Source organism: Polistes dominula, unplaced genomic scaffold (genome assembly GCF_049000335.1).
Source record: "Polistes dominula isolate Pdom_NZ unplaced genomic scaffold, Pdom_raw_medaka contig_277, whole genome shotgun sequence".
Lineage (NCBI taxonomy): Eukaryota > Metazoa > Arthropoda > Insecta > Hymenoptera > Vespidae > Polistes > Polistes dominula.
The window spans coordinates 334,757-357,803 of NW_028301009.1; the positions used below are offsets into that span (position 1 = coordinate 334,757).

General features: G+C 31.2%; 3 protein-coding genes across 3 annotated transcripts; 1 reads left to right on the forward strand and 2 right to left on the reverse strand.

Moving 5' to 3' along the window:
- The first annotated feature begins 250 nt into the window (after window positions 1–250).
- On the forward strand, window positions 251–2,813 carry Tre1 (Trapped in endoderm 1). Its single transcript, XM_015332790.2, is given in 5 exon segments — window positions 251–318; window positions 927–1,163; window positions 1,484–1,730; window positions 1,980–2,076; window positions 2,078–2,813. Coding segments are annotated over 4 exon segments (1,032 nt in total). The 5' UTR covers window positions 251–318; window positions 927–1,030; the 3' UTR covers window positions 2,633–2,813.
- On the reverse strand, window positions 2,808–6,278 carry LOC107072655 (tyrosine-protein kinase Wsck). Its single transcript, XM_015332756.2, has 4 exons — window positions 6,106–6,278; window positions 5,855–6,009; window positions 4,032–5,779; window positions 2,808–3,941 (listed from the first exon to the last, which is right to left on the reverse strand). The coding sequence occupies exons 1-4, from the start codon at window positions 6,267–6,269 to the stop codon at window positions 3,873–3,875; spliced, it is 2,136 nt and encodes a 711-aa protein (XP_015188242.2). The 5' UTR covers window positions 6,270–6,278; the 3' UTR covers window positions 2,808–3,872.
- Window positions 6,279–7,590: 1,312 nt separating this feature from the next.
- pps (protein partner of snf) lies at window positions 7,591–22,898 on the reverse strand. The gene is given in 15 exon segments (XM_015332757.2): window positions 7,591–11,158; window positions 11,587–12,080; window positions 12,083–14,815; window positions 14,818–15,285; window positions 15,288–15,441; window positions 15,518–15,642; window positions 17,233–17,307; window positions 17,444–17,887; window positions 18,041–18,664; window positions 20,450–20,746; window positions 20,977–21,094; window positions 21,155–21,381; window positions 21,477–21,743; window positions 22,099–22,235; window positions 22,428–22,898. Coding segments are annotated over 14 exon segments (7,023 nt in total). The 5' UTR covers window positions 22,226–22,235; window positions 22,428–22,898; the 3' UTR covers window positions 7,591–10,288.
- Between the last annotated feature and the right edge of the window lie 149 nt (window positions 22,899–23,047).

A 23,047-nucleotide genomic window follows, 5' to 3' on the forward strand; every position in this document is an offset into this window, starting at 1 on the left:
TGCACATGTGCAATATATTTGTTATAATAATTTAGAAACTTTAATATCAAATTAAATATGTTTTCAATGAAATCTATGCATAAAAATAAAATATAAGCTTAAATTGCATAAAATGAGATTAGAAAAAAATGAAACGTATCGCTTCGGAAGCTGCGGTCACAAAATACAGAAGGAGAAGGCGTGAAAGGAGGTGGTGAAAGAGAAAAAGAGAGGGAAAGAAATAACATTAGATAAAGATAGTAGAGCATGTGTACACTGGTAAAGGGCGCATACGTGGTCAGAGTTCGTCAGTCTGGATCGGTCTTCGAGTAAAAGAAGGTTACGCGTTGTTTATCCTATTATTTTCTTGTCTCGAGAGCCTACTTACATCTTATGATCTCAACGAGGAATTAAAAAATAAAAATAAATTGACCACTAAAGTCGTCAAATATTAAATTAAATTAAATTAAATTAAATATAATAAAAATGACGAAGTATTTGAATATTATTTATAAATTAATAAGTTTTCGACATAACAAAGTTAACTTTAATAAACTCGATATGTTATTGTAAAGAAATCGATCTAATCAAATAGAAATGACAAAGTATTTAAATATTATTATTTTTTTAATTCAATAAAATATAATAATAATTAAAGTAAATTAAAAAAAGCAGGATCGAACGTTCGTTTAAATAAATAATACATGTTTTTCATGTGATGATAGTGTTTACAACGTGTATATGTGTATCTAATCGTCAAACTCATTAAAGAGGGGTCGTTATTCTATGATCTATAGGCGACTACTTGCAAATAAATAAGCGTACTTTAAGATTAATGGACTTGTTAAAAGAATCTACGTTAAAGTGTTGTGTGCGTTTGTGTGTTTATCCTTAAGCCTTGAAAATGTCTTGAAAAAGAAAGTCCAATGTTTAATAAATATTTTCAGATTTATATATTCGTGCGATAGGATTGTTCTATCCAAATTTGATCATTCGAAAGGATGTAAAGAAAACGATATTTTTTCAAGAATAAGAGAAGAAAAAGGAGAATATGGCTAACTCTTCATTGATAAACACCAGCTTCGATGACGACGAAGAAATCGAAGCTTTTAAACATTTTTCTCGATCAGCTACCATGACTGCTGCCATTTGCGCGATAATCTTCAGTATTATTGGTATAATAGGTATTAATATTTATATATTAATTATTTTTTATTTAATTATTATTATGTTGAAATCGCATAGAAAAATTTCTAAAAGTCAAAATTATAAATAATTCTAACGGAAGTAAATAAAATCTATTTTGTCTAATAAATAAGAGATTAAAAATAACATAATATTTTTCTTAATATTTAAATAATAGATTTTACTCGGCTCTGAAGTATATTCAACAATCGTAAATATTTGTTTCATTTAATTTTGACTTAAAAAATGTCACTAAGACAACTTGTAGTTAATTGATGAAAATATTAAGAGTAATTACTAAGTTTCTTCTTAATTGAAGGTAATTTGGTGACAGTAATCGCGCTACTGAAATATACCAGACTAAGACGACACGCTACAACGGCATTCGTGATAAGTCTTAGCGTCTCTGATCTAATTTTCTCAGCTGTTAATTTACCATTGACGGCTAGCAGATATTTAAACGAAGCTTGGATCCTTGGCGATACTCTTTGTCAGATCTTCCCACTTTTCTTTTATGGAAATGTTGCTGTCTCGTTGCTGAGTATGGTAGCGATTACGATCAACAGGTCTGTAATCTCTAACTCATAAGTATACTAACGCTTATGATTTGATGTGCGTTGAATCATCAATGAGTCAATGTTTCATTTATTCTAATTTGTAAAGTGATATCTTATTGAAGGTAATAAAAATCGAACGAAATTTCTTTGAATTCGTTTAAGATACATTCGAAATTAAAAAAAAATATTTCAACTTATCTTTTTCTAAAAATCTTATCAGTCAACATTGAAAACTAATATTTCTATTATTTTCTTTAGATACGTACTTATATCAAGATCGGATATCTACGCCGCAATATACACTACTAGGGGTATTGTATTGATGTTGATCGCCATATGGACCCTTAGTTTCTCCCCTTTTGATACCCCCTTTGGTAGGCATCTGGGGTACACTTGGATTAGATCCAACGACCTTTTCTTGTACGATTTTGAAGAAAAACGATTCTAGTCCAAAAAAGGTGCTCTTTGTCATAGGCTTTATCGTACCTTGCGTAGTGATCAGCGTTTCTTATTTTTGTATTTACTGGCGCGTAAGAAAGAGTCGAAAGAACTTGGAAGCTCATGCTCCTGGAGGAAGAAGAAAAGCCGGTGGTGGATTTCAAAGGAGAGAAGACTCCAGAGTTACCAGACTTATGTTGATTATATTTTTGTGTTTTTTAACTTGTTTTATGCCGCTTATGTTAGTCAACGTAATTGACGAAAAAATTAGCATTCCAACGGTGCACGTGATTGCTTCGATATTAGCTTGGGCATCTTCTGTTATAAATCCTTTTATTTACGCTGGTACCAACAAATTGTATAGAGAAGCTTACAAACAAATCTTATGTCCTGGCTCGAACAGAATACCAACGACTAGCCCGAAACCAACACACTCGCACTCGAGTAAAATCTCGTCACCCCCGTTAACGTGACTAACGTAAATTTGAATCTGTACATTTGAATTAAATTCAATCATTCACTACGTGTCATATTTTTATAATTTTTTTAAATTATAATAATTTAAATCATTGCAAAGATATCGTGTTCTTAATAGTTGGATATATCAGCGCAATATTGTAAACATCTTTTACAATTAAAACCAAATAATTTTGATACTTGTATTATCTTTATTTGTACCATACAGATTTATTTGTTAGAGTATCAAGTAATTTTGCTTTGCATATACAAATATGTATCTTGTATATAATACTATCAAACAAAAATACTTCGTTTTTTATTTTTACAGTACATTTGGAATGTCGAGTAGAGAGTTATATATATAACTGTATTTATATATATGTAGTAATATTATTTAACTAGCGAAATATGGACGGAAATTGTAGTTATAATTTTGTATAAAAAAATATCATTCATAAAAAAAATAAAAATACAATATACATTTGAAATATTGAGTGAAATTAAATATCATCTAGTCTAGAATATATAAATGGTAACTGCATATGGCGTATAAAAAGCTTAATTTACGAACACCTTATAAATATAAATATTAGATATGGTGCAATAGATATCAGCACGATTTACCATTTACTAATGTAACAGTAAATCACTTAGTTATTTTACTTACGACTTAGACGAATTTAGCTGTAATGTAATCTAATTCTTTCTTTCAAATATAAATTATAAGTATTGTTTCAAATTCCAAATCATTTCTTTTTAAATGTAAACATAACAACAAATTTTTTTATCAGTCTTCCAAACATACGTGTCGAACAAGTCGGTTGAGGTAGATATAATGATTTTAAGTACTAATCATTTCACATTATATCTACAAATATTGAATAATTCATATTATTATTATTAATTGGCATTAGGAACTCGAAAGTTCATTGCCGCAAATACCAAATCCCGCCAGTGTTCCCGTCCCTGAGCGTGACCCCTCCATTCGCGGTCTTCGTAACCTATTTCTTTAAGATCTCTTCTAATATTGTCCTCCCATCTACATTTCGGTCTACCTAGTGGTCTTTTCCCGTTCGATATACCGATCAGTATTTTATGCGCCGTTTGATCCTCCCCCATGCGCGCCACGTGACCAGCCCATCTTAATCGGCGTGAATTTACGACGTTAATGATTTCCAGTTTGTTGTACAGTCGGTGTACTTCTACGTTATGAATAATTCATATGTAACTTTAATTATTATATACTTAACGAGATTAATTCAACTCCAACTCAGGAATGTAAGGTTCCGTAAATGCAGTGATTGGACATATACTCAAAGTATTCTGAAAAAAACATTATAATATTTAATTAATATTTTTTATTATTAGAGTAAGTTAATGAACTATAAATAATATAAATAATTAAAACCTTACCAATCTCTCAAGCTCGTCAAAAGTTGGCCTTTCTTCTGGATCCACTTGCCAGCATGACAACATCACTTCGTACAGTGGATCAGGTGTATCTGGTAATTGTGGTAACCTGATACCTTGTTCAACCGCTTCCTCTACCTCGCTATCAAATGAAAGATTTGAATATGGAGTTCCACCCATGCTAAGCATTTCCCATAAAAGTACTCCAAACGCCCAGACAACACCAGGCTGATGTTTCTTTTTACTAGTAAAACATTCTATTGCCCTCCATCGAGCAAAGTTTATGTCTTCCAAGACGTACTTTGAAATACCATGACCCATGACCTTAGGTATCCAATCATTGGTAATACCTATACTTCTAGCACATAAATGAGTATGAACGATCTTATAATTTTCAAGATGCTGCAACGCGGATGCGATTGAAGAACCTATGGGTAATATTTGATCAACTGGAAATATTGTTCCAGATCTAGCAGATAATAATAAATGTTTCAATAATTGCGGAGGTATTTCTAGAACGACGTATAACGTATCCGAGGTTTCACAGGTTCCAACTAAACCTGCAAGATACATCATCGTTGATGCTTTGATACATACATCTAACTCTCTTAACATGGCTTGCTTTTCTGACGGTTTTAAAGAACGATCAGCTATAGTATGAATTACCACCGAACAAGTTTGATCATCTTTTTGTACCGTACCAGAGTGAACTGTACCAAATCGTCCTCTACGCAAGATCGCATTATTGATCGATAAACTACTTTGTGGTATACTCCACACTTTATTCTTTAATTCTTGATAATGATTAACCCTTTCTGGTACATCTTCTGGAATATATCCCATGTTATCTACTTCGTGCAACGGTCCTTGTAAAGTCAATTCTTGCTGTTCCGGGAGTTTGATTATATGTGCCTTTTCATGACGGCGTCTGATTAAATAAAATATTAGTATAGATATAATAAGTAACGATCCCAAGAAAATAATTCCCATACGTAAAATAAAGACAATCACGTCAGGATCCATTTGATAAATTTTATCCTTTTGAGATTCTTTAATACTGTTGGTAAAATTAGAATAGGAATACTGCACTTCTCTTTGTGCTTTCGATATAACAACTAATCCTATTTGAGGTATCATGGAATCAGTTTTAAGAGGAGCGTTGTAATATCCGCCTATTAATCTTCCATCCCCTACCACAAATTTTTTATAATTATGAAAATCTGATGCATCGAATTCTGCTGTTATATAATAACCTAAACCTTCTTGAAACGATTTTTCATAATTTGAATACAAAACATCCGAACCCACAGGAGATATTGTACCAGGTTGAACTACTACGACTTGATAAGCACTCACTGGTCCATTTTCGCTACTTCCCTCGGAAAGCATAACAGTTATAGTAATTTTATCTATATTTAATATTTTTGGTGTTATTGGTTTATCTGGTGGACCTATGGAGGTCCATTCGGTAACATAAGCTGGTTTACTAATTCCTTGTGAATTACTTGCAGAAATGGATATGTTGTATTTAGTACCGGGTTGAAGACCTCTTAAAATAGTATTATTAGATGTACCACCTTGTACTTGACTTTCTATCGGTGGTAAAATGTTATAAGCATAAGTTTTAATAGCAACAGCTGTCAATGTATAAGATGTAATATTTCCATTAGATATATCTGGCGGCTGCCATGTTATTAAAAAGCTATTATCTTTTTGAGGAATTATTTGAATAGTTCTTGGCCTACTAGGACCTGTAATCAAATAATTATTTATTAAATCAAAACAACATTATAATAACCAATAATAAATATATATGCAAAATATACCTTTTTGTCCAGTCGAATATATGCTCATAGCTTCCTGACCTCCACAATATTTAGATGTATCTGCAATACACGAAATATTGCAAGCGTCAGACAAACCATTCTTTCCAAACTTGCTACCGCAATAACATCTTTGTCCATTTTGTAATCCGGCAAACCTGCAATTATTATTATAATAATAATAATATATATTATGCATTTATGTTTACTTCTAACTGATCCTACAATTTAAATGCATGTATGTATATACTTACATGTGATCATGAGAATGACATTGTTCGATACATTCAGTGGGTGTAGTAATACGACTTGAAATTAAGGATGATAAATCAGGATCTTCGGCAGGACTCTTAAAACAACCTTCATATTCCTGTCCTAATACTATATTTATACAAAACAGTAATATTATAGCAGTCATATTTACTTTTTTTCATTGATTATTCCGATTGCTGATCTTGTAATAAAGTAAAGATACGTATTTCATTTTCTAGATTTTATGATTCACGAATTTCATACCGCGAGTTTTTGACATGATGTCATATTGACAATGAGTAGAAAAAAGGTTAGATCTTGATCATGTTTTATTATTTTGGTAAATTTAGTGAGATCTTACTTAACATTTATAAATTGTTTTTTAATTATAATCGATAATCCATATTTTATAAATATAATAAAAAAATATTTGTGAATTAATAAAATAAACTAATTTTTGAGCGTAAACAAAATCACTTCATTAACATGACACATGCAGATGCGAGTGTATAGCTAAACTGGCGTCAGCGCACTCTAGTCTTACTTTTAAAATGACTCCAAATTTTAAATTGCCATTTAAAGAAATTTATATCATTGAACTGATTTTTTAATTTATACTAACTCATTTCTTGTTTTATAATTATTGTATCGTGTTATTTTAAAACTTTATCTTTGTAAATAAATTATATTCATTTCGCATACAGTGATTTATCTAAGGTTTTTATCGATTATTATTTGGTGTCCCTTCCTGCTTTTACAAATATTCTTCTAAAATTACAGTGGCACCAACTCTAGTACATCATATTTGAAAGTAACTATATATTAGAATGAAATTTATTTTTTATTACCGAGAGACAATTGGACATATTCTACATAAATGTGGTTTGATTTCACAACATCATCATTATCGTAATCATATTAATGGAATATACGAATAACTATTTGTTTATGTTAATAATTTGTTAACACTTTTTTTACCGCTAGCCTATTCACCGGCTTTTCATTGCCAACGCTCGTCGACAGTTAGCCGATTAATTGACTTTTCTATTGCTAGAAACAAATGCATGCGCATCTAAACCAGTAATAACTGAACAACAGCCTCAAAAACGAGCGGTCAAATAAGTGTTAGGAAGTAAAAGATCTAACATAAGAAAAAAATATCATAAAAACCAGCAGTTGGTCAAGCAGATTATTTCTTTTTATATTTTTGGCGCCCCATTCTATAAGCTAGCTAAATTATTCCAATTATTTCATTAATTATGTATATGATATATATATATATACTCATATATATATATTAAATAACTAATACGTTCACGTTCTAGGCAGCAAAATCGTCTTATATTCACAATAGTAATAGTAATAATAATAGTAATAATAGTAATAATAGTAATAATAATAATAATAATAATAATAATAATAATAATAATAATAATAATAATAATAATGGGTATAATTAATTGGTTTATGCGATCTCATCTGTGATATTACTTGTGATAATACATTATGATTTTTATTTTTTTGCTGTATCATCCAAGGATATACAAAAGTAGATATTAAAATGACTACCTTCTAAAAAGTATACACTGAACATATTGCATATTGAAAGGCATATTTCTGAGAATGTATGCAAATTAACTTGATTATAATGCACTAGATGTATGGGTACTTTCACATATGTAATTGTTTGCTAAATAGCTTAATAGTACAATATGATATATATCATGTATAATGATAATATACTAGAACCCGAAAACTATGTGCTATGATGTATGCGAACAAGTATTTGATGCCATACTTAAACAAATTAAAAGAACGTTAGTTTAAAATATAGCTACATTATTGATTAGCATCAGAAAAATTTATAAACATAAATTTTTATATATATATAGATAATTGTAATTATGATAATTGCTTTAATGTATAATTGCTATTATGATAATTGAATAATAATAAGAAACAATAAAATAAAATGAATATTTTCAATGCATATATGCACTGTTTATGTTTATATTTTGTAAAGAACAAAATATTGAAATTGAAACTATTTTTCATAGTATCGAATAGAACAATTGCACTAACTTTCTTGATATTGGTTTAAACGTTATAAACGTTTACTTAATGGAACTGCTTGTTTACATAGGATATAACATAATACACGTGGAAGTTTGATACATCACCAATAAGTCGTGTGGCGACTAGGAAGATCAAACATATAGTTTAAAGCCTTTCAAAATGTCAAATCTTTTATGTAATTATAAAGAAAATAATTCGTTTCTTTTCTTGTTGTTATTAATTTCTTTAAAAAGAAATGTTACGTATGAAACTAGTTTACATTTACAAGATATTTCAATAAAATCAGACATTGCAATAATATATAATGTATACCTTATATAGGTGGCGGGAATTATGAAACTGATTAAATTGAAAAATTCTCTTTTATGACTATTTTAAATTTAAATAATATATTATATCTAAAATAAATCATTAAAGAGAGTTTTTTAATTTAATCCAGTTTCATAATTATCGGTACATGGATCAATTATCATTTATAATGTACAACCAATTAAAATGCATTTCAATAAAATGAAATCGTCTAACTTATATACATTGATATTATTTAACTTGATTTAGATAAGCCTGGAATTATTTAATCCTTCTTCAGGCAATTTTTAACAAAATATATTTTACACAACTTTCAATTCAGCTATATACATTGATAAGCATCATTTTCAAGCGGTATAATAATCATTAAATTTGCTTATATGTTTATTCATTTCTTTTTCACTTTGGTATTTACATCAGTTATGCTTGAATACTATCCAAAAAAGAAACGAAATTAATATAGAAATTTACTTGATAATTAATATACCCATATATTTTAAAATAAAATAATAAAAGAAAATAAGTATTTACGATTATAACGTTTGCATAAATTTGATAATTTTAATAATAAAAAAATGCGATTTCTTTATAAATATTTTCCTAATCATAAATTTAACAGTTGTTTTAAATACCTAGGAAACAATAATATTTTCAAAGCAATATATAATTAAAAATTAAAAAAGGCAAAAGTTGTGGATCACATTTTTGTTTTGTGACTCGCACAATGTTTTTTCTAAAAATATGGTTGTAAAAACATTGATTTGCAAAGTATAAGATGTGATAGAAATGATGAAACATCTAGGAAAGGAAAAATGGTTCCTTGTAAAAAAATAAAATAAAAATAACAAAATACTATGCAAATAAGAATTTTCTTAATATAAATCTTTATTTTAGAGAGAAATGACTTTGTGTATCCTTAAATTATGCATACACTTCAATTCAACGTAATAGCATGTACAGATAATACAGTAACAATATTTCCGATTTTTTGATCTTATAATTATAATATATAAAATAATTATATAACAAAATATAAGGGGATATTACAATTCTTAAATTTTACAATTGAATTGATCCATGTATGTTTAAAATTCTTTTTAAAGTCATTTTTCCCGAAAATTAAGAGATCTTTTACATTTACATCAAAAAAATTTGTTTATCATATACTTTTAACATACGCTATTTTTTAACAAGGAACCAGCAATATTATCATCCAATTCCTGCTTTCTTACTACAACTACTTTCAATCTTGTAGAAAAAAATTGTCTACCATAGTATGGTTTTATAATAATAGAACACGACAATATGATTCCTATCTTATAAAATCATCATCCTTCAATTAGAAAATGATAATTAAAAGCAAATTGAATAATACATTGCACTTTGTTTTTAATTTTGAAAATATTCTTCTATAAGATAAAAAGTTAAAATTATTTCCAATGCATTTTAAATAGATCATTTTCTAACAATTAACCCTTTCGCATTAGTGTGATTAAGACAAAATATGATCGCTGGTTAACGGAGCGTTTTGTTTTTTTGTATTTTTATTACGCCCTTCGGAGCAAAAATGTTAAAGAATTGTTTAACCATACTAAGAGATAATTTTTTTCCCTGTAACTCATTTTCATTCATACTGAAAATCGTCTTCTCATCCCTTCGACATTTTCTGATAACAGTATTTCAACTGTTAAATTTGTTTTATCGCGTTAACCTATGACATAACTATGTTTTATATGATGCAATGCGCTTTCTCCCATAGTACCGTCCATAGTACAAAGTAAGTAATTCCTCTTAGAAATTTTATTCCGATGGCCCTTGACCCCATCTAGATTTTGTCCTCGAAGTCTTGACTGCAGGAGAAGAATCATCTTCGCTTATTTTTCGTTTAACACTTAACACAATACCACTTTTATTAGTGTACTTCGATCGCGGTATCATTTTAGACATGGTGTCCATTGTCGGTGGTGTTGAAGGAAATGCAGGAAAATCTTCATCTTCGAGACCAGGGGGCTTCGGTTGTTCTGGCGCAAAGGTCTTCTTGAATGAGGTTTCTATGTGAGCAATGGGAGGTGACAATATAGGCTGATGAATCGTAGGTGATGCCGTCAAGCTCCCACATTGCGTAGGTGTTACGGTAGACGTTTGCGTTAGAAGATTTGTACCGGAAGGCGTAACAGGTGATATAGGCACAGTAGGTACGTTCGATACTGCCGATGCTGCTGCAACAGCAGCTAATTCCTCCTCTGCTTTTCTTATAAGATCTAAATCACTGAGTGTACTTAAAGTACTCTTACTTTCTTTCGAAAGAACAGTTTGCGATGTATCCATGAAAGCTGCCTTTTCGGAATTTGTTCTGCCTAAATTTGGTCCTTTATTTTGGGAAGGAGAAGAGTATTTTTCCGAACTGTGATAAGCTGTTGAATTAACAGTAGTTAAAAATGTAGCACTAGGCTTAGATGGGAGATAAGGATCCACTTTTGAGGATTCTTGTCGTTTAACGTTCGCAAGTATCTCTTGTAGATTCGGTGGTATCGTTATATCTGAAACTTTATCCAAAATCGGTTGGGCAAATTTAGAAAGTCCCGGTGGTGGCGGTGTAAACGAACGTGTATCGGAAGGACTGTAAGCTTCTTCGGAATCCTTTGAATTTGGAGGATCTAACCCCAACCCCTGAAAAGGAAGCAAAATTATTATACTTTGTTAATATTATTAATATTTACAAATTTATAACGTATATATAAAAATTGTATTTATCTCATATTTAATGGAATGAAAATTAACTCTTTCATACTACATTAAAAATAAGGGATATACATTCCATATATTAATAGAACTGCATGATTGCAATATCAAAATAAAACAAACATTTTGGTATCAATTATTTTTTGTAAAAATACACACTGATCTATGATAATGATTGCATTACATATTTTATTTAATACATTATAATGGAGTAAAATAATTGAAAAAATATCTACGCAGCTTGAGGATAGGAATAGGATGCCATAAGTAAATGCAAACAGTTTATTTACAATGGGATTATAGGAAAAACAGTAACAATCGCAATTAAAAAATAATTGAATTATCAGTGCTCTCACCGGCAGAGTAGGTGTGTCATTTAGAAACGAAGAGCTAATGTTTTGTATTTGTTGTTTTTGTTCTTCTATTTGTCTATTCAATTCGTCCATTTTCCTCTGCAATTCGGTAGAATTTTTAGCGGACGATAATACGTCTGTGTTATCATGCATTGCTGTTTGTATATTCGTAGCATCTTCGTCCATTTCACCTGGACTATAAGGTTCATCGCCATCGTCATCTAATGTTTTAAGAGGTGACGGTATTAGGTCAATCTTCGTAGATAATTCTGGTACAATTTTACATATCGCAGCACTGTCCATTACAGATTTGGACATCCCAATGTGTGCCTTATTTAAAGTTTCTAGGGTCATCTGAGTAACCGTTTGTTTATCTTTAATAGTATCAGTAACGGTTGATTTATATCCCATAGGAGAGGCTGGTGGTGTAGTGGAAGAATTTTTATCTTTGGAAGTACCAACTAACGGTGGCGTATAACTACGATCAGGATCTTTTTCTGGACTTTTGTAGAAACTATCGGAGGTATGGCTGTCAAGCGTTTCTTTCTATTGCGTACTATAATACCAAGAAGCAAGTGCGGTCTGTTTTCTTCAAAACCAGGACCAGTGAGAGGTAATAAAACTCGTGGTATTGTGCTTTGGTTTGAAAAGGGCATTATATAAAAATCTTTGATATTTTTCGAAACATTACCAACAACACCTAATCGACTTCTACTATTTAAATAACTGTATAAAGTTATATAAGGAATTTTTTCCTCGTCGTTCGCCGCCGTTAATCTTATAACAAGGATTTCCTTAGATCCAGTTTTCTTCATCTTCGAAATGTAATCCCATACAGTTTCATGACTTATTCTACCAACAACGTCGACCGTATCTGGTAGATCGTTCATTAGATCTCTGGCATGACCACTTACTTCTTGAGCAGTGATAAAGAACTTAGCAACATCTACCATGTTAACAAATCCTCGCCAAACTGTTTGCCATGATGTTTTAGCAATATCCTTTTCTATCTCAGGATCCGTATATCTTTCGGGCTCTTCGTTAATGTCTGGCGTTTTGATCGTAACGGTAGAACTCGGCTCTCTGTCAGATACGTCTGAATCATTTCCATCAATGGTATTAGTCGTAGTTTCATCCTCTATATGCCTCCATAGACGATCTTCTATCGGTTTGTCGGGTATAGGTGGTGTTAGTTCTTTCTTCTTTTCTGTATCCTTCTTACGTCCTTGTTCTTTTTTCTCTCCAGTATTCTTGATTTCCTTCGACGACTCATTACGAATTCGTGCTTTCGCCCAAACGTCGATTACCTTATGCTTTTCTTTATCATTCAGTATATATTTTTCTTTTTCTTTTTCTTTTTCCTTTTCCTTTTCCTTTTCCTTTTCCTTTTCCTTTTCCTTTTCCTTTTCCCTATCCTTATCTCTATCTCTTTCCCTTTCTCTATCCCTATCCCTATCCCTTTCCCTATCTTTGATCTTTTCTCTATCCTTATTTCTTTGTTTATCCTTATCCTTTTCACGTTCTTTGTCTTTCTCTCGTCTACTTTCTTTATTCTTGATTTTTCTATCCTTACTACGTTCTCTCGTTTTACTGTAATCTTTATCACGTTTGTGACGATGTCTGCTTCTACTCGTACTACTTTCTCGTCCTTCTTTACTCCTTAATCTTCCACCATCCCTAGAACCTTCTCGTTCTTTATCTTTTTTCCTACCCTCATCCCCGTTCTTCGATCTTTTCATTTCAGCTGTCATTTTTATTCTATCTCCATCTTCTCTTTCCTTAGTCGTATCGATGGAACTAACGCTATCTCCACTATTTAAAGCGGTTACTATATCTTGAACCGGTGTTTTCGGATCTACCATACCAATACTACCATCATTTTCTATAATCTGTTCACCTTTGTGTGTCTTTACTACTATGGATTTTGCTTGTGCCATTAAATCCAACTCATTTTTCTTGATCATCTCCAATTGATGTTTAGTTTCCTTCTCTCGCCACTCAGCTAATTCTTGACTAGCCATTTCGTCTGGACTTAATCTTACTACAGCATCTGGTGCTAAAGATTTGTCAGCTATTTTTCTAAACAATGTTAAATTTTTAGTATCTTTTATATTAAATACAAGACTTCTGTATTTAGCTTTATACTTTGCACCAGTATCTTTGAAATACTTGTACATTTCCATTTCTATATTAAACGCTAAATCAGCTATTTCCTCGTCTGTTAGTTTTAAATCATCAGTTTCTTTAATACGACTTGACAGAAGTTCCGTTAATGTTTTTCGTATGTTTAATCTTATAGGTTCAGTTTCTGGCTTCCTTGCGAGAGGTATTTTAGCTTGTTGTTTCGGTTGAGGTGTTAAAACTTTTACTTCTTGTTTCTTGTTTGGTATTTGTTTCTGTGCAATCGTTCCTTGTGTTCTATTTTGAGGTGATGATGCGGGTCTAATAGGTGTTTGTTTTAAAATCAAATTGCCTTTACTTGTATCGAGAAATGTTTGTTTCAATTGATGCGGTTTATTGTGCAGTGTACTTGTTTGTTGCTGAGTTCCACCAGGAATGGCTGTAATTTTTTTACTGGCTATCAAAATGGTTTGCTTCGAACCTGCTATATTAGTATATACCATTTTTGGCATTGCTTGTGCTTTAGCAGCTATTAATTGCGGAGATTTTCCAGGTTTGGTTATTCGTTGTGCCGGTAATACCGTAAGAGTTTTCCCTCCTATTTCTACTTGACTAAGACTATCAGCTCGTACAGCTTCGAAGGTTGGATTTTCTTTTAACCATGTCTTCAAATTAGATCTTTTAGGTGCATCCGTACCTGTAAGAAGTCGTCCAGTTCTTCTTTCAAAAACAATCACTCTAGCGTCCGCCTTTGCTTTAGCTATTCCCAAAGGTGTTTGCTTTAACATCTTGGAATTAGAACCAGTCGCTATAGGTTTGTCCTTGGTTAAAGTTTCTTGAGCATGTGCAAGAATGCATGCGTCCGAACAATAAATACTAGAATTTCTAGCTTCTTTTTTGCATACTACACATTGAGTAGTACCTGAAATTCGAATAATATTGTGATCGAGGGTAGATGCTGCAGATAACTGTCCATCTTTTGTTTGCGAAAGAGCAGGCTGCGATGTTTCTTCTTCCATTAGGGATGAAGAATCCTCCATAAACGAATCTTGCCGTTGCTTTTCTCTTCCTGGAGTAACCTGTGCATTTGTTTTTACTTTATTATCATCTGCTTTTTCTTCAAACAATTTGGGCAAACCCATTCAATTCCTTTTTCTTCCATCTGTTGTCCCATTGCTTTACTGACGTGTACACATTTCCCATGGAACCAATCTTCGCAAACATCGCAACATATCATAAAACGATTATTATGAGGACGTTTACAAATGCACCACAGTCTATCAGGATCATCTTCCGAATCTGAATTTTCTTCTTCTTCCTCATCATCATCTTCGTCATCATCATCATTTTGCTCATTTACATTCAGTCGTAAATCTTCTTTACGTTCTACGTGACTCTGAATTGCTGGTGATTCATAATTTTCTACTTTCTTGATAGGTTCTGGTATCTTCTGTACAACTTCTGTTTTCGCTTGCAATCGTTTGCTTCTCGTTGCTGGAGCTTCTATGGGTGGTAAAGTTATTATGCGTCCACCACGAACAATTTGTATCGGTTCTTTATCGTCTTTAACATTTTTTTTATTACTTCAGGTATTATATTTGATGATATTTGTGCCGTAGTTGTCGTATCTAATGAATTTCGTGCCAATTCTTGATTAGTTGTTGTTTCTAGTGTAGTAACTTGAGCAGGAGTTGATGTTAATGACGTAGATGGTACAGATTGATCTACCAAAGCAGTCTAAAAATAAAAAAAGGACCATTAACTGAATATCATGTTATTAATGTTAAGATCATAAATATGGAAATAAGCATACATGATCTCCTAAATCAACTCCAAGTTCTTCTTGTAATAATAATGCCTCTGCTAATAACTCCTCATCATGTTTGTTGGCTTCCATTCCTAATGTGGCTAAAAGATGTTCTTCTCCTTCAATACCACCTTTAATAGTTAAATATATTATTAATAATTATTTATATATATATATAATATATAGAGACAGGTGACAAAATTCTTGACGATATTAAAATTTGTGTTTTCTGTCAAATATTTTAAATGTTATTGTACATACAAAATGTAACAGAATAAATAGGAAATGTTATAAAGATGGCGTATCAAAAGAAAAAAAAAGTTCCTATAAACATATGTCCCATTTAACCTTGCTTCGGAATTATAGTGAATTAGAATTTTGATCAACTAAATGCATTTATAAGTGTTTTAAAAGACCTTCTTACACGCGAAACAAGTTTGCAGTCGTTTACAAGCAATTGTCTTGCTCTCTCTATATTTCTAGCCATTGCTCGGATATACTAGAAGCTTTGTTCAATGTTCTCACGAAGTATCTTCGCACTGTTTATGAATTTTCTTATAGACAATGTATTATAAATAACCTCACAAGAGTAAAAAAGGCCAGGCAATAAAACTACAACGACCTATCCCCTTGTTTGGAAATCGTTCGTTTACAAATTGTCTAACTAGTCGGTAAAAATTCGGCAGTGCCCCATCATGTGGGGCCACACAGATCGTGATCTACATGTGGTGTTTAATATCCAGTAGAACATCTTATTTCTGTTTATCGAAATAATCATTGAAATAGAAATTATATGCATAATTTACTATAACTTTGAAATAAGATCAAATAGAACATATATACATATATATATTTGAACTATTTTTTCTTGTTTTAATGTGCTAAAGACATTTCTACATTTCGCACTTTTTTTGTTAAATCCTATATATATGGGGCATTCCACATCAAATCGACCACTTTTAACCTCGACCCCTTTCGATTTTGCTGAAACTATTTTATCATTTTCAACTTTATTAAAAACCTCTCTAAGAATTTTTTCAAACTTTTTTACCTAACCCAAAAAAGTTAAAAATTTAAAAAAAAATAGTTTTTTTTTTCAATAGCCTTGGTCAAAAATTGATTTATCGAGACGTTTTTTTTTAACCTTTTGTTTTTAAATGTACTTTTTGGAAAAAAATATAAAAAAGATATTTGAAGTCAAATTCTTTAAGAAATTTCTTTTTTTGGGAAGAAACTTTAAATTTTTCAAATTTTGGTATTTTTTATTTTTTTTATGTTTTCCTTTTAAACTTTTTGGTTCATTCTGAACTTAATTCATACCTTCTTCAAATGTATCAACATTTCTTTTTATTTTTGTTTCTAATTTAAAAATTTTGTTTCTATAATAAAATAAACTTAAATAAATATAAATAAATATATATAAATATTTGTAAATCTATTTAATGACCTTAGTTTAATTATATACTATTGAAAATTATGATTATAAAAGATTGTAATAAACCATTGGTCAATTTTTATAGTTCATACAATTAAGATTTTATTTAGAATTCCTTGGTCACTTAAAAATTCTCAGAGAGGTTTTTAATAAAGTTGAAAATGATAAAAAAGTTTCAGCCAAATCGAAAGAGATCCAGGTCAAAAATGATCGATTTGATGTGGAATGCCCTACATACAATATAAAAGATATCTGATTACAATTGTGACATGTTAATAAAACTTACTAGGTTTAGGGTTAATATGATTTGACACGGTAGGTAATGCCATGGCTTGATCAATCATTTTTGATGAAGTAGTAACTAAGAAAACATAATATTTTTAAATAAATAAAAAATAATATTTGGGACAAAACTAACAAAGTACAAAACTAAATGAAAAAGAAAGTTGCATTTTTTTCAAATAAACAATAAGAATGGTCCTCAATGTGACACATACTTAAAGAAGTTTGTAATTTCTCAGTTGCGTCTCCCTTTGAATCTGTTTCTTGGATTTCACCTTCGTCCTTTGATACATTATCCGTCTCATTTTCTGTACCTGAATTACGTTCAACATGAGATACTTCTTCTTCTATGGTATTTGTTATCAAAGTTTTCGTTGTATATTCAGGATCTGAACTTTGTGTTACGTTTGCAGTTGTAGTAATAACATTTGTTGGACTTATTATTTGTGTTCCTTGAGGAGACGATTTAGCAATTCCACAAGAAATAGGTGAACTTGATATATTAGTAATTAAAGTAGCTGAATTGTCCACATTTTTCGGATCATTATTAGAACCAACACGACGAATAATATCGGGCGCTGAAAAAAGTGCTGGACCCAAAGTATCTGCTACAAATCCTGGAGATTTCTTATGTTCTTTACGTGAATGTTTTTTCATGTCTAAAATGAAGAAAATATATAAAATTTATTATAAAAAATTAAATATATATATATTTAATTTTTTATAATAAATTTAATAATAATAATAATATATATATATATATATATATGTAAATAATAAATAAAATAAACAGTTACTAAAAAAATACTAACTATCTACGTTTTTAATTTCAACAGATTTGGTATTATCACCTTCTGGCTTAGTAATAAGATCCGTTAATTTGTCAGGCTTTTTTCTTTCTTTCTTTATTTCCGATGGTTTAACTTTAACTGACATGGCAGATGAAATAGGTTTGCTTTGTTGTTGTACTCCTTGATACTGTTGTATGGGAGTAGTTTGTATTATTGTTCCCTTTTCATGACCTATCGGAGTACTCGACACCGTTGATTTTGATGCTATTGGTACATGCATTAATTTCCCATCTTTTGTAGATATCAATTTCGTTTGTACTTGATTCAAAAATTTTCCTTTTGGAAGGATCATTGGTTTTTTTACATCCATATTCTTGAGCTCATTGGCTTTCATTACAACTTGCTTTTGTACTAGAGTTAATTTTTGATTATTTCTTCCTTGGCCAGGCTTAGTTAGAATCATATCACCTTTGATCATATTGCTACTAATTAAATTAGCTTTTACTTGGTTTGTCGTTTGCAAGTGTTTTTCAGTGTTAACAATTGCTTCATTTGTAACAGGTGATGGTTCCACATGTTGTGTTTCATCCTTTTTTCTTATTCCAAACGTCTTGAACTGTCTTCTACCTCTAGTAGACGTGAGTCCTGATAAAATTATAAATAAAGTAATCTTTTTAAATAATTATTAACACTTTTTCATTAGATGATACCGAAGTGGTATCATTATTATTAATAACTGGCGTTAGGAACTCGAAAATTCATTGTCGCAAATATTGTATCCCAGTATTTTGAGCGCGACCCCTCTATTCGCGGTTTTCGTACCCTATTTCCTTAAAATCCCTCCTAGTATTGTCCTCCCATCTACATGCGTTGTCCCGTTCAACTACAGACCACCTTTACCTTTTTGCAGTTCTTTAACCCATTAACCTACGATTTACGTTCGAGAATTTTGGGCCAAAAACGTAAACAAGTTCGTGCGGCCTTCGAGCCATTCGCACAACTTGAGTAATACACTGATGCTCGATTTAGCTTAAACGTAAATATTATGGGCATCACTCGTTGTAGGAAGGTGCGGTTTTTAAATATCACAGACAATGCTCGTGATGTATTCCTATTATTGTTCGGTACCAAATCATTGGTAGACGATAACTTATATTTAGTTATTTTTTCTTATATATTCAATTTCATTTGAGGAAAGCCATACTATAAGTTTATGGTAGCAAATATCATAAAATACAATAGGCAGCAGGTATAAGTTACTGTTTACCTAAAACATTAAGAAATTCCAAAGAGGCCATAAATTTCAAAACTATCTCAATGATCAAAGAAACATGTGGTGCGATGAAAACCCTTTAAACCGTGTCGGGCCCTTTGAAGGTTTCTGATTCATATCTAATTTGACCCAATTATCGTACTATGGGCTATGTCCGTAATATTCACTTTTGGCCCGATCATCGTACTACGGGCTATGCCCGTAATATTTACGTTTGGTCCGATCATTGTACGCGGGCTATGCCCGTAATATTTACGTTTGGCCCGATCATCGTACACGGGCTATGCCCGTATTTGTAGGTCAAGGGGTTAACAGCAAATTCCGGTACTAATTTGGGCAAAAGAGGTGACAGTGCATCCCCCTGTTTTAACACGCTATGAATGCTAAAATTTTCTGATATTTGGTTATCTATTTTTACTTTACTCCTAATTTCCTTTAAACAAGATTAAGCCAGGTTAACCAGTTTTTTGGTATCCCCTGCCTTATTAGAATTTCAAACATTTTCTCTCGTTTTATTAAATCATGTTCTTTTTAAAAATCAATATAAGGTTGATCTACCGGTCTATCAAATTCCCACTTTTTTTTTAAAGATTTGCGGAATAATAAAGATTTGGTCTGTAGTCGATCTATTTCCACTAAAACAGCATTGATAATCCCCAATTATCTTGTCTGCATATGGTACCATCTTCGTTAATAAAATATTCGACAGGACCTTATAACACGCGGATAGGAAGTATTCATGGCATTTTGTTCCCCTTTTTGAAATTCCTGATTATAATTGACTCTTTCCATTGTTTCGGCAATGCTTCTTTATTCCATATTAATTTGATTAATTTGTGGACTTCTTCTATTTATCTACTACTCCCTCCTCATTTAATTAGTTGGGATCAAGTCGGTACCTGGTACTTTATGATTTTTTAATTTTTTAATCGCACTTTTTATTTCTAAAATTGTCGGTTCGTTAATCAGAGGTTCCGCCGTGTGGAATTCAAAACTATCTATTTCCTGGTCGTTCGCAAATTCTACACTCAATAACCGGTCAAAATAATTTTTCCATATATTAAAGTGGTATCACAGACAAGTAAATGTTCAATTGCCAATGACAAATAGATTATTACAGATAGATCTAAAAAAGTGCTTAATATTTTAATGCATACCTATCTTTTCCTCTTTTTCAGAAGTTTTCATTGCAGTGACAGCTGCAGCCATTTCCATATCTAATCGACGCACTTGTTCTATATCCAAATGTTTATTAGAATTTCTTCTTCGTCCTGTTATGTATCCACCCCTAGTAGTTAAACCTTTCCGTCCACCTCTGGCTCTAAGTCCTCCTCTCCTTGGACCTCGTGGACCAAAATCTAAATCATTGTCCGATGAAGGTTCTGATTCAGAAGACTCAGAAGGTGAAGGAGTACCTTCTTCCTCTTCTTCTTCATCATTGGATAGCCTATGTGCTACATAAAAGAAACATTTAATTATAATTTATTATACTTATATAGATACAATGTAATATTATAGTGTATAATAAATAAAATATTTTATAAGAATATCAGTAATAAAAATGTATTTATTAGGAACATGATTAAATCGGTATGACAATATAACCTACAATACGTGAATTTATTAACAGTAATAAATAGCATGCTTATATTTGTACAAACTCCCTTTTGTAAATTAATTTCACCTTTAGATATCGAATGTCCTGTTGACTTTGATGCTCCGGGAGAATTCCCAGCTGATCGAGGAGAAGTAGATTGATTAGAAGAAAGAGGATTTTTCCGAGGGCGACCAATCGGCTTACCCTAAAATAATATATTGTAAAAAAAAAAAAAATAACAACATTTCGAAAAACAATCACTTACTGATTTAGTATTTGTTTTCAGTTTATCAACTTCATTAGATGGTAATGACATTGTTGACACTGTCGATGGAGAAGGAGAATGCATATATTGTATGTCGCTAGAAGATGCATAACTTGACAATGCTAATGAATCTTTTGGTTCAGAATCAGGTAATTTATTTGTATAACAGTGATCCAGTTCAACGCTATATCTTATTGACTTCTGTTGTTCTTCTACGGACAGCATATCTAAAAAACAACAAATGTAATAAGATTTATTAATAAAATAATCATATATATATATATATTATTATTCTACATTTTTTAAACTGTAACAAACAAACCAAGCATTGCTGTAACATTTTCGCCTAATATTTGTTTTGCTTCCTCGCTCTGAAGAGCAGTTTCCAATCTTTCTAATTGTTCAGGATCCATTTCCATAAAAGGATCAACGAGTCCGCTTGCATCAGTAGTTGTTGCATTGACTATAGGTGTAATGTTCGAAGATGTAAAAGTTGGAGGATCTACGGTCAACGTTATATCTCCATTGTTAGCCCCTGGTTCACTTTGTCCCAATCTTACTACACTAACATTAGCATTCGATTGATTCACTGAAAACATATTCATATAGCCTTTATCAATAACAAAATAACATTCGTCTAATCCGATAATTGATATTGGATTTTCAAGGAACTTTATATTACCAAATTGTAAGAAGACTATATAGTTCAATAAGAAGATTATATAGTTCAATCTATATATTAATACAAATGCAAAGTGTCAATGAAAATCTAGACAAAGTTAATAAAAATTCATTATTTGTTAGTATATTAATATTAAAATATATCGAATATTGTTGTAAACAAAAACAAGATCCATTAATCGATAACAAAAAAGGCTAAAACAAAATAATAAATAATAAAATAATAAACTCCTCTTATATACATTAGAATAATAATTACTTACTTATTAAATTGTGTAATGTTTCTTGATCTACTGATATTGTACCATCATCACTGACTACAATAATCAATGTGTCATCCTGTTTCTGAGTCTCTTTTTCTTGCGGCTCAACAATATAAGAGCTAGACATTTTTTCAGATCTGTAAAACGAAATGAAAATAGAATTATTGATAGTATTATTACAAAGTCAAGATAATTAAAACATTAACTCAACTCCCCACCCGTTTATCATTACAATAAGGTTATGTTTAAGAATTTATATATATATATATATATATATACAATATACAAAATTGATTAAAAATGATAATGTATACAGCATTATGACATACCTAGCTTCCGTAAATGTAAATTCTGTCACTTCTATCGCAGTTTCATCTTAATATGTAAAAAGAAAGTAAATAGAGAAATAGTAACGTAAGCGAATAGATAAAGTCATAAAGTGCGATAAAATAAATGTTAAAATAGTTCGTTAACACTAAATCGAGGATATTTTTTCACGTGAGAGTTAAACTTATCGCGATAACCTAATTACAATCTAATGTCCATTTTTTCGCAAACCAAATAAATAATACCGCCAACGACAAAAGGGTAGCCATTTTGTTTAATCCATACACAGCGCCGTATGAAAGTGTCGGTTGCGCGTTACTGCTCACTTACCATCCGCGTACTTCCATTGACGGAATTATTTAAAAAACTTAAGTCTTTCTTTGAAGGCTTGCTACCTGAAGAATTTCTCACGAAACCACTCCACTTCGTCAATAAACCGCGCTTTTTTTAGTAAGACATTCTGTTCGTCTATCTACCATAACTATGCGCAAAGGACGCTGCGCGCTTCACGTTGCGCAACGAGTTCAACCAAATGAACGAATAGCTTTAAGCGACTAGAGAGAGATACGAGATGCACGACGCCACACTATTCCATTCCTTTCCTTTACCAGACAGAAATGGA

Excerpts from the sequence above, each read along its gene's own strand:
- LOC107072655 (XM_015332756.2), bottom strand. The coding sequence starts at position 6,269 with ATGACTGCTATAATATTACTGTTTTGTATAAATATAGTATTAGGACAG. Across the intron at positions 5,780-5,854 it reads ATATTCGACTGGACAAAAAG|GTCCTAGTAGGCCAAGAACT; the intron begins GTATATTTTGCA and ends ATTTGATTACAG. Across the intron at positions 3,942-4,031 it reads TTGACGAGCTTGAGAGATTG|AATACTTTGAGTATATGTCC; the intron begins GTAAGGTTTTAA and ends TGTTTTTTTCAG.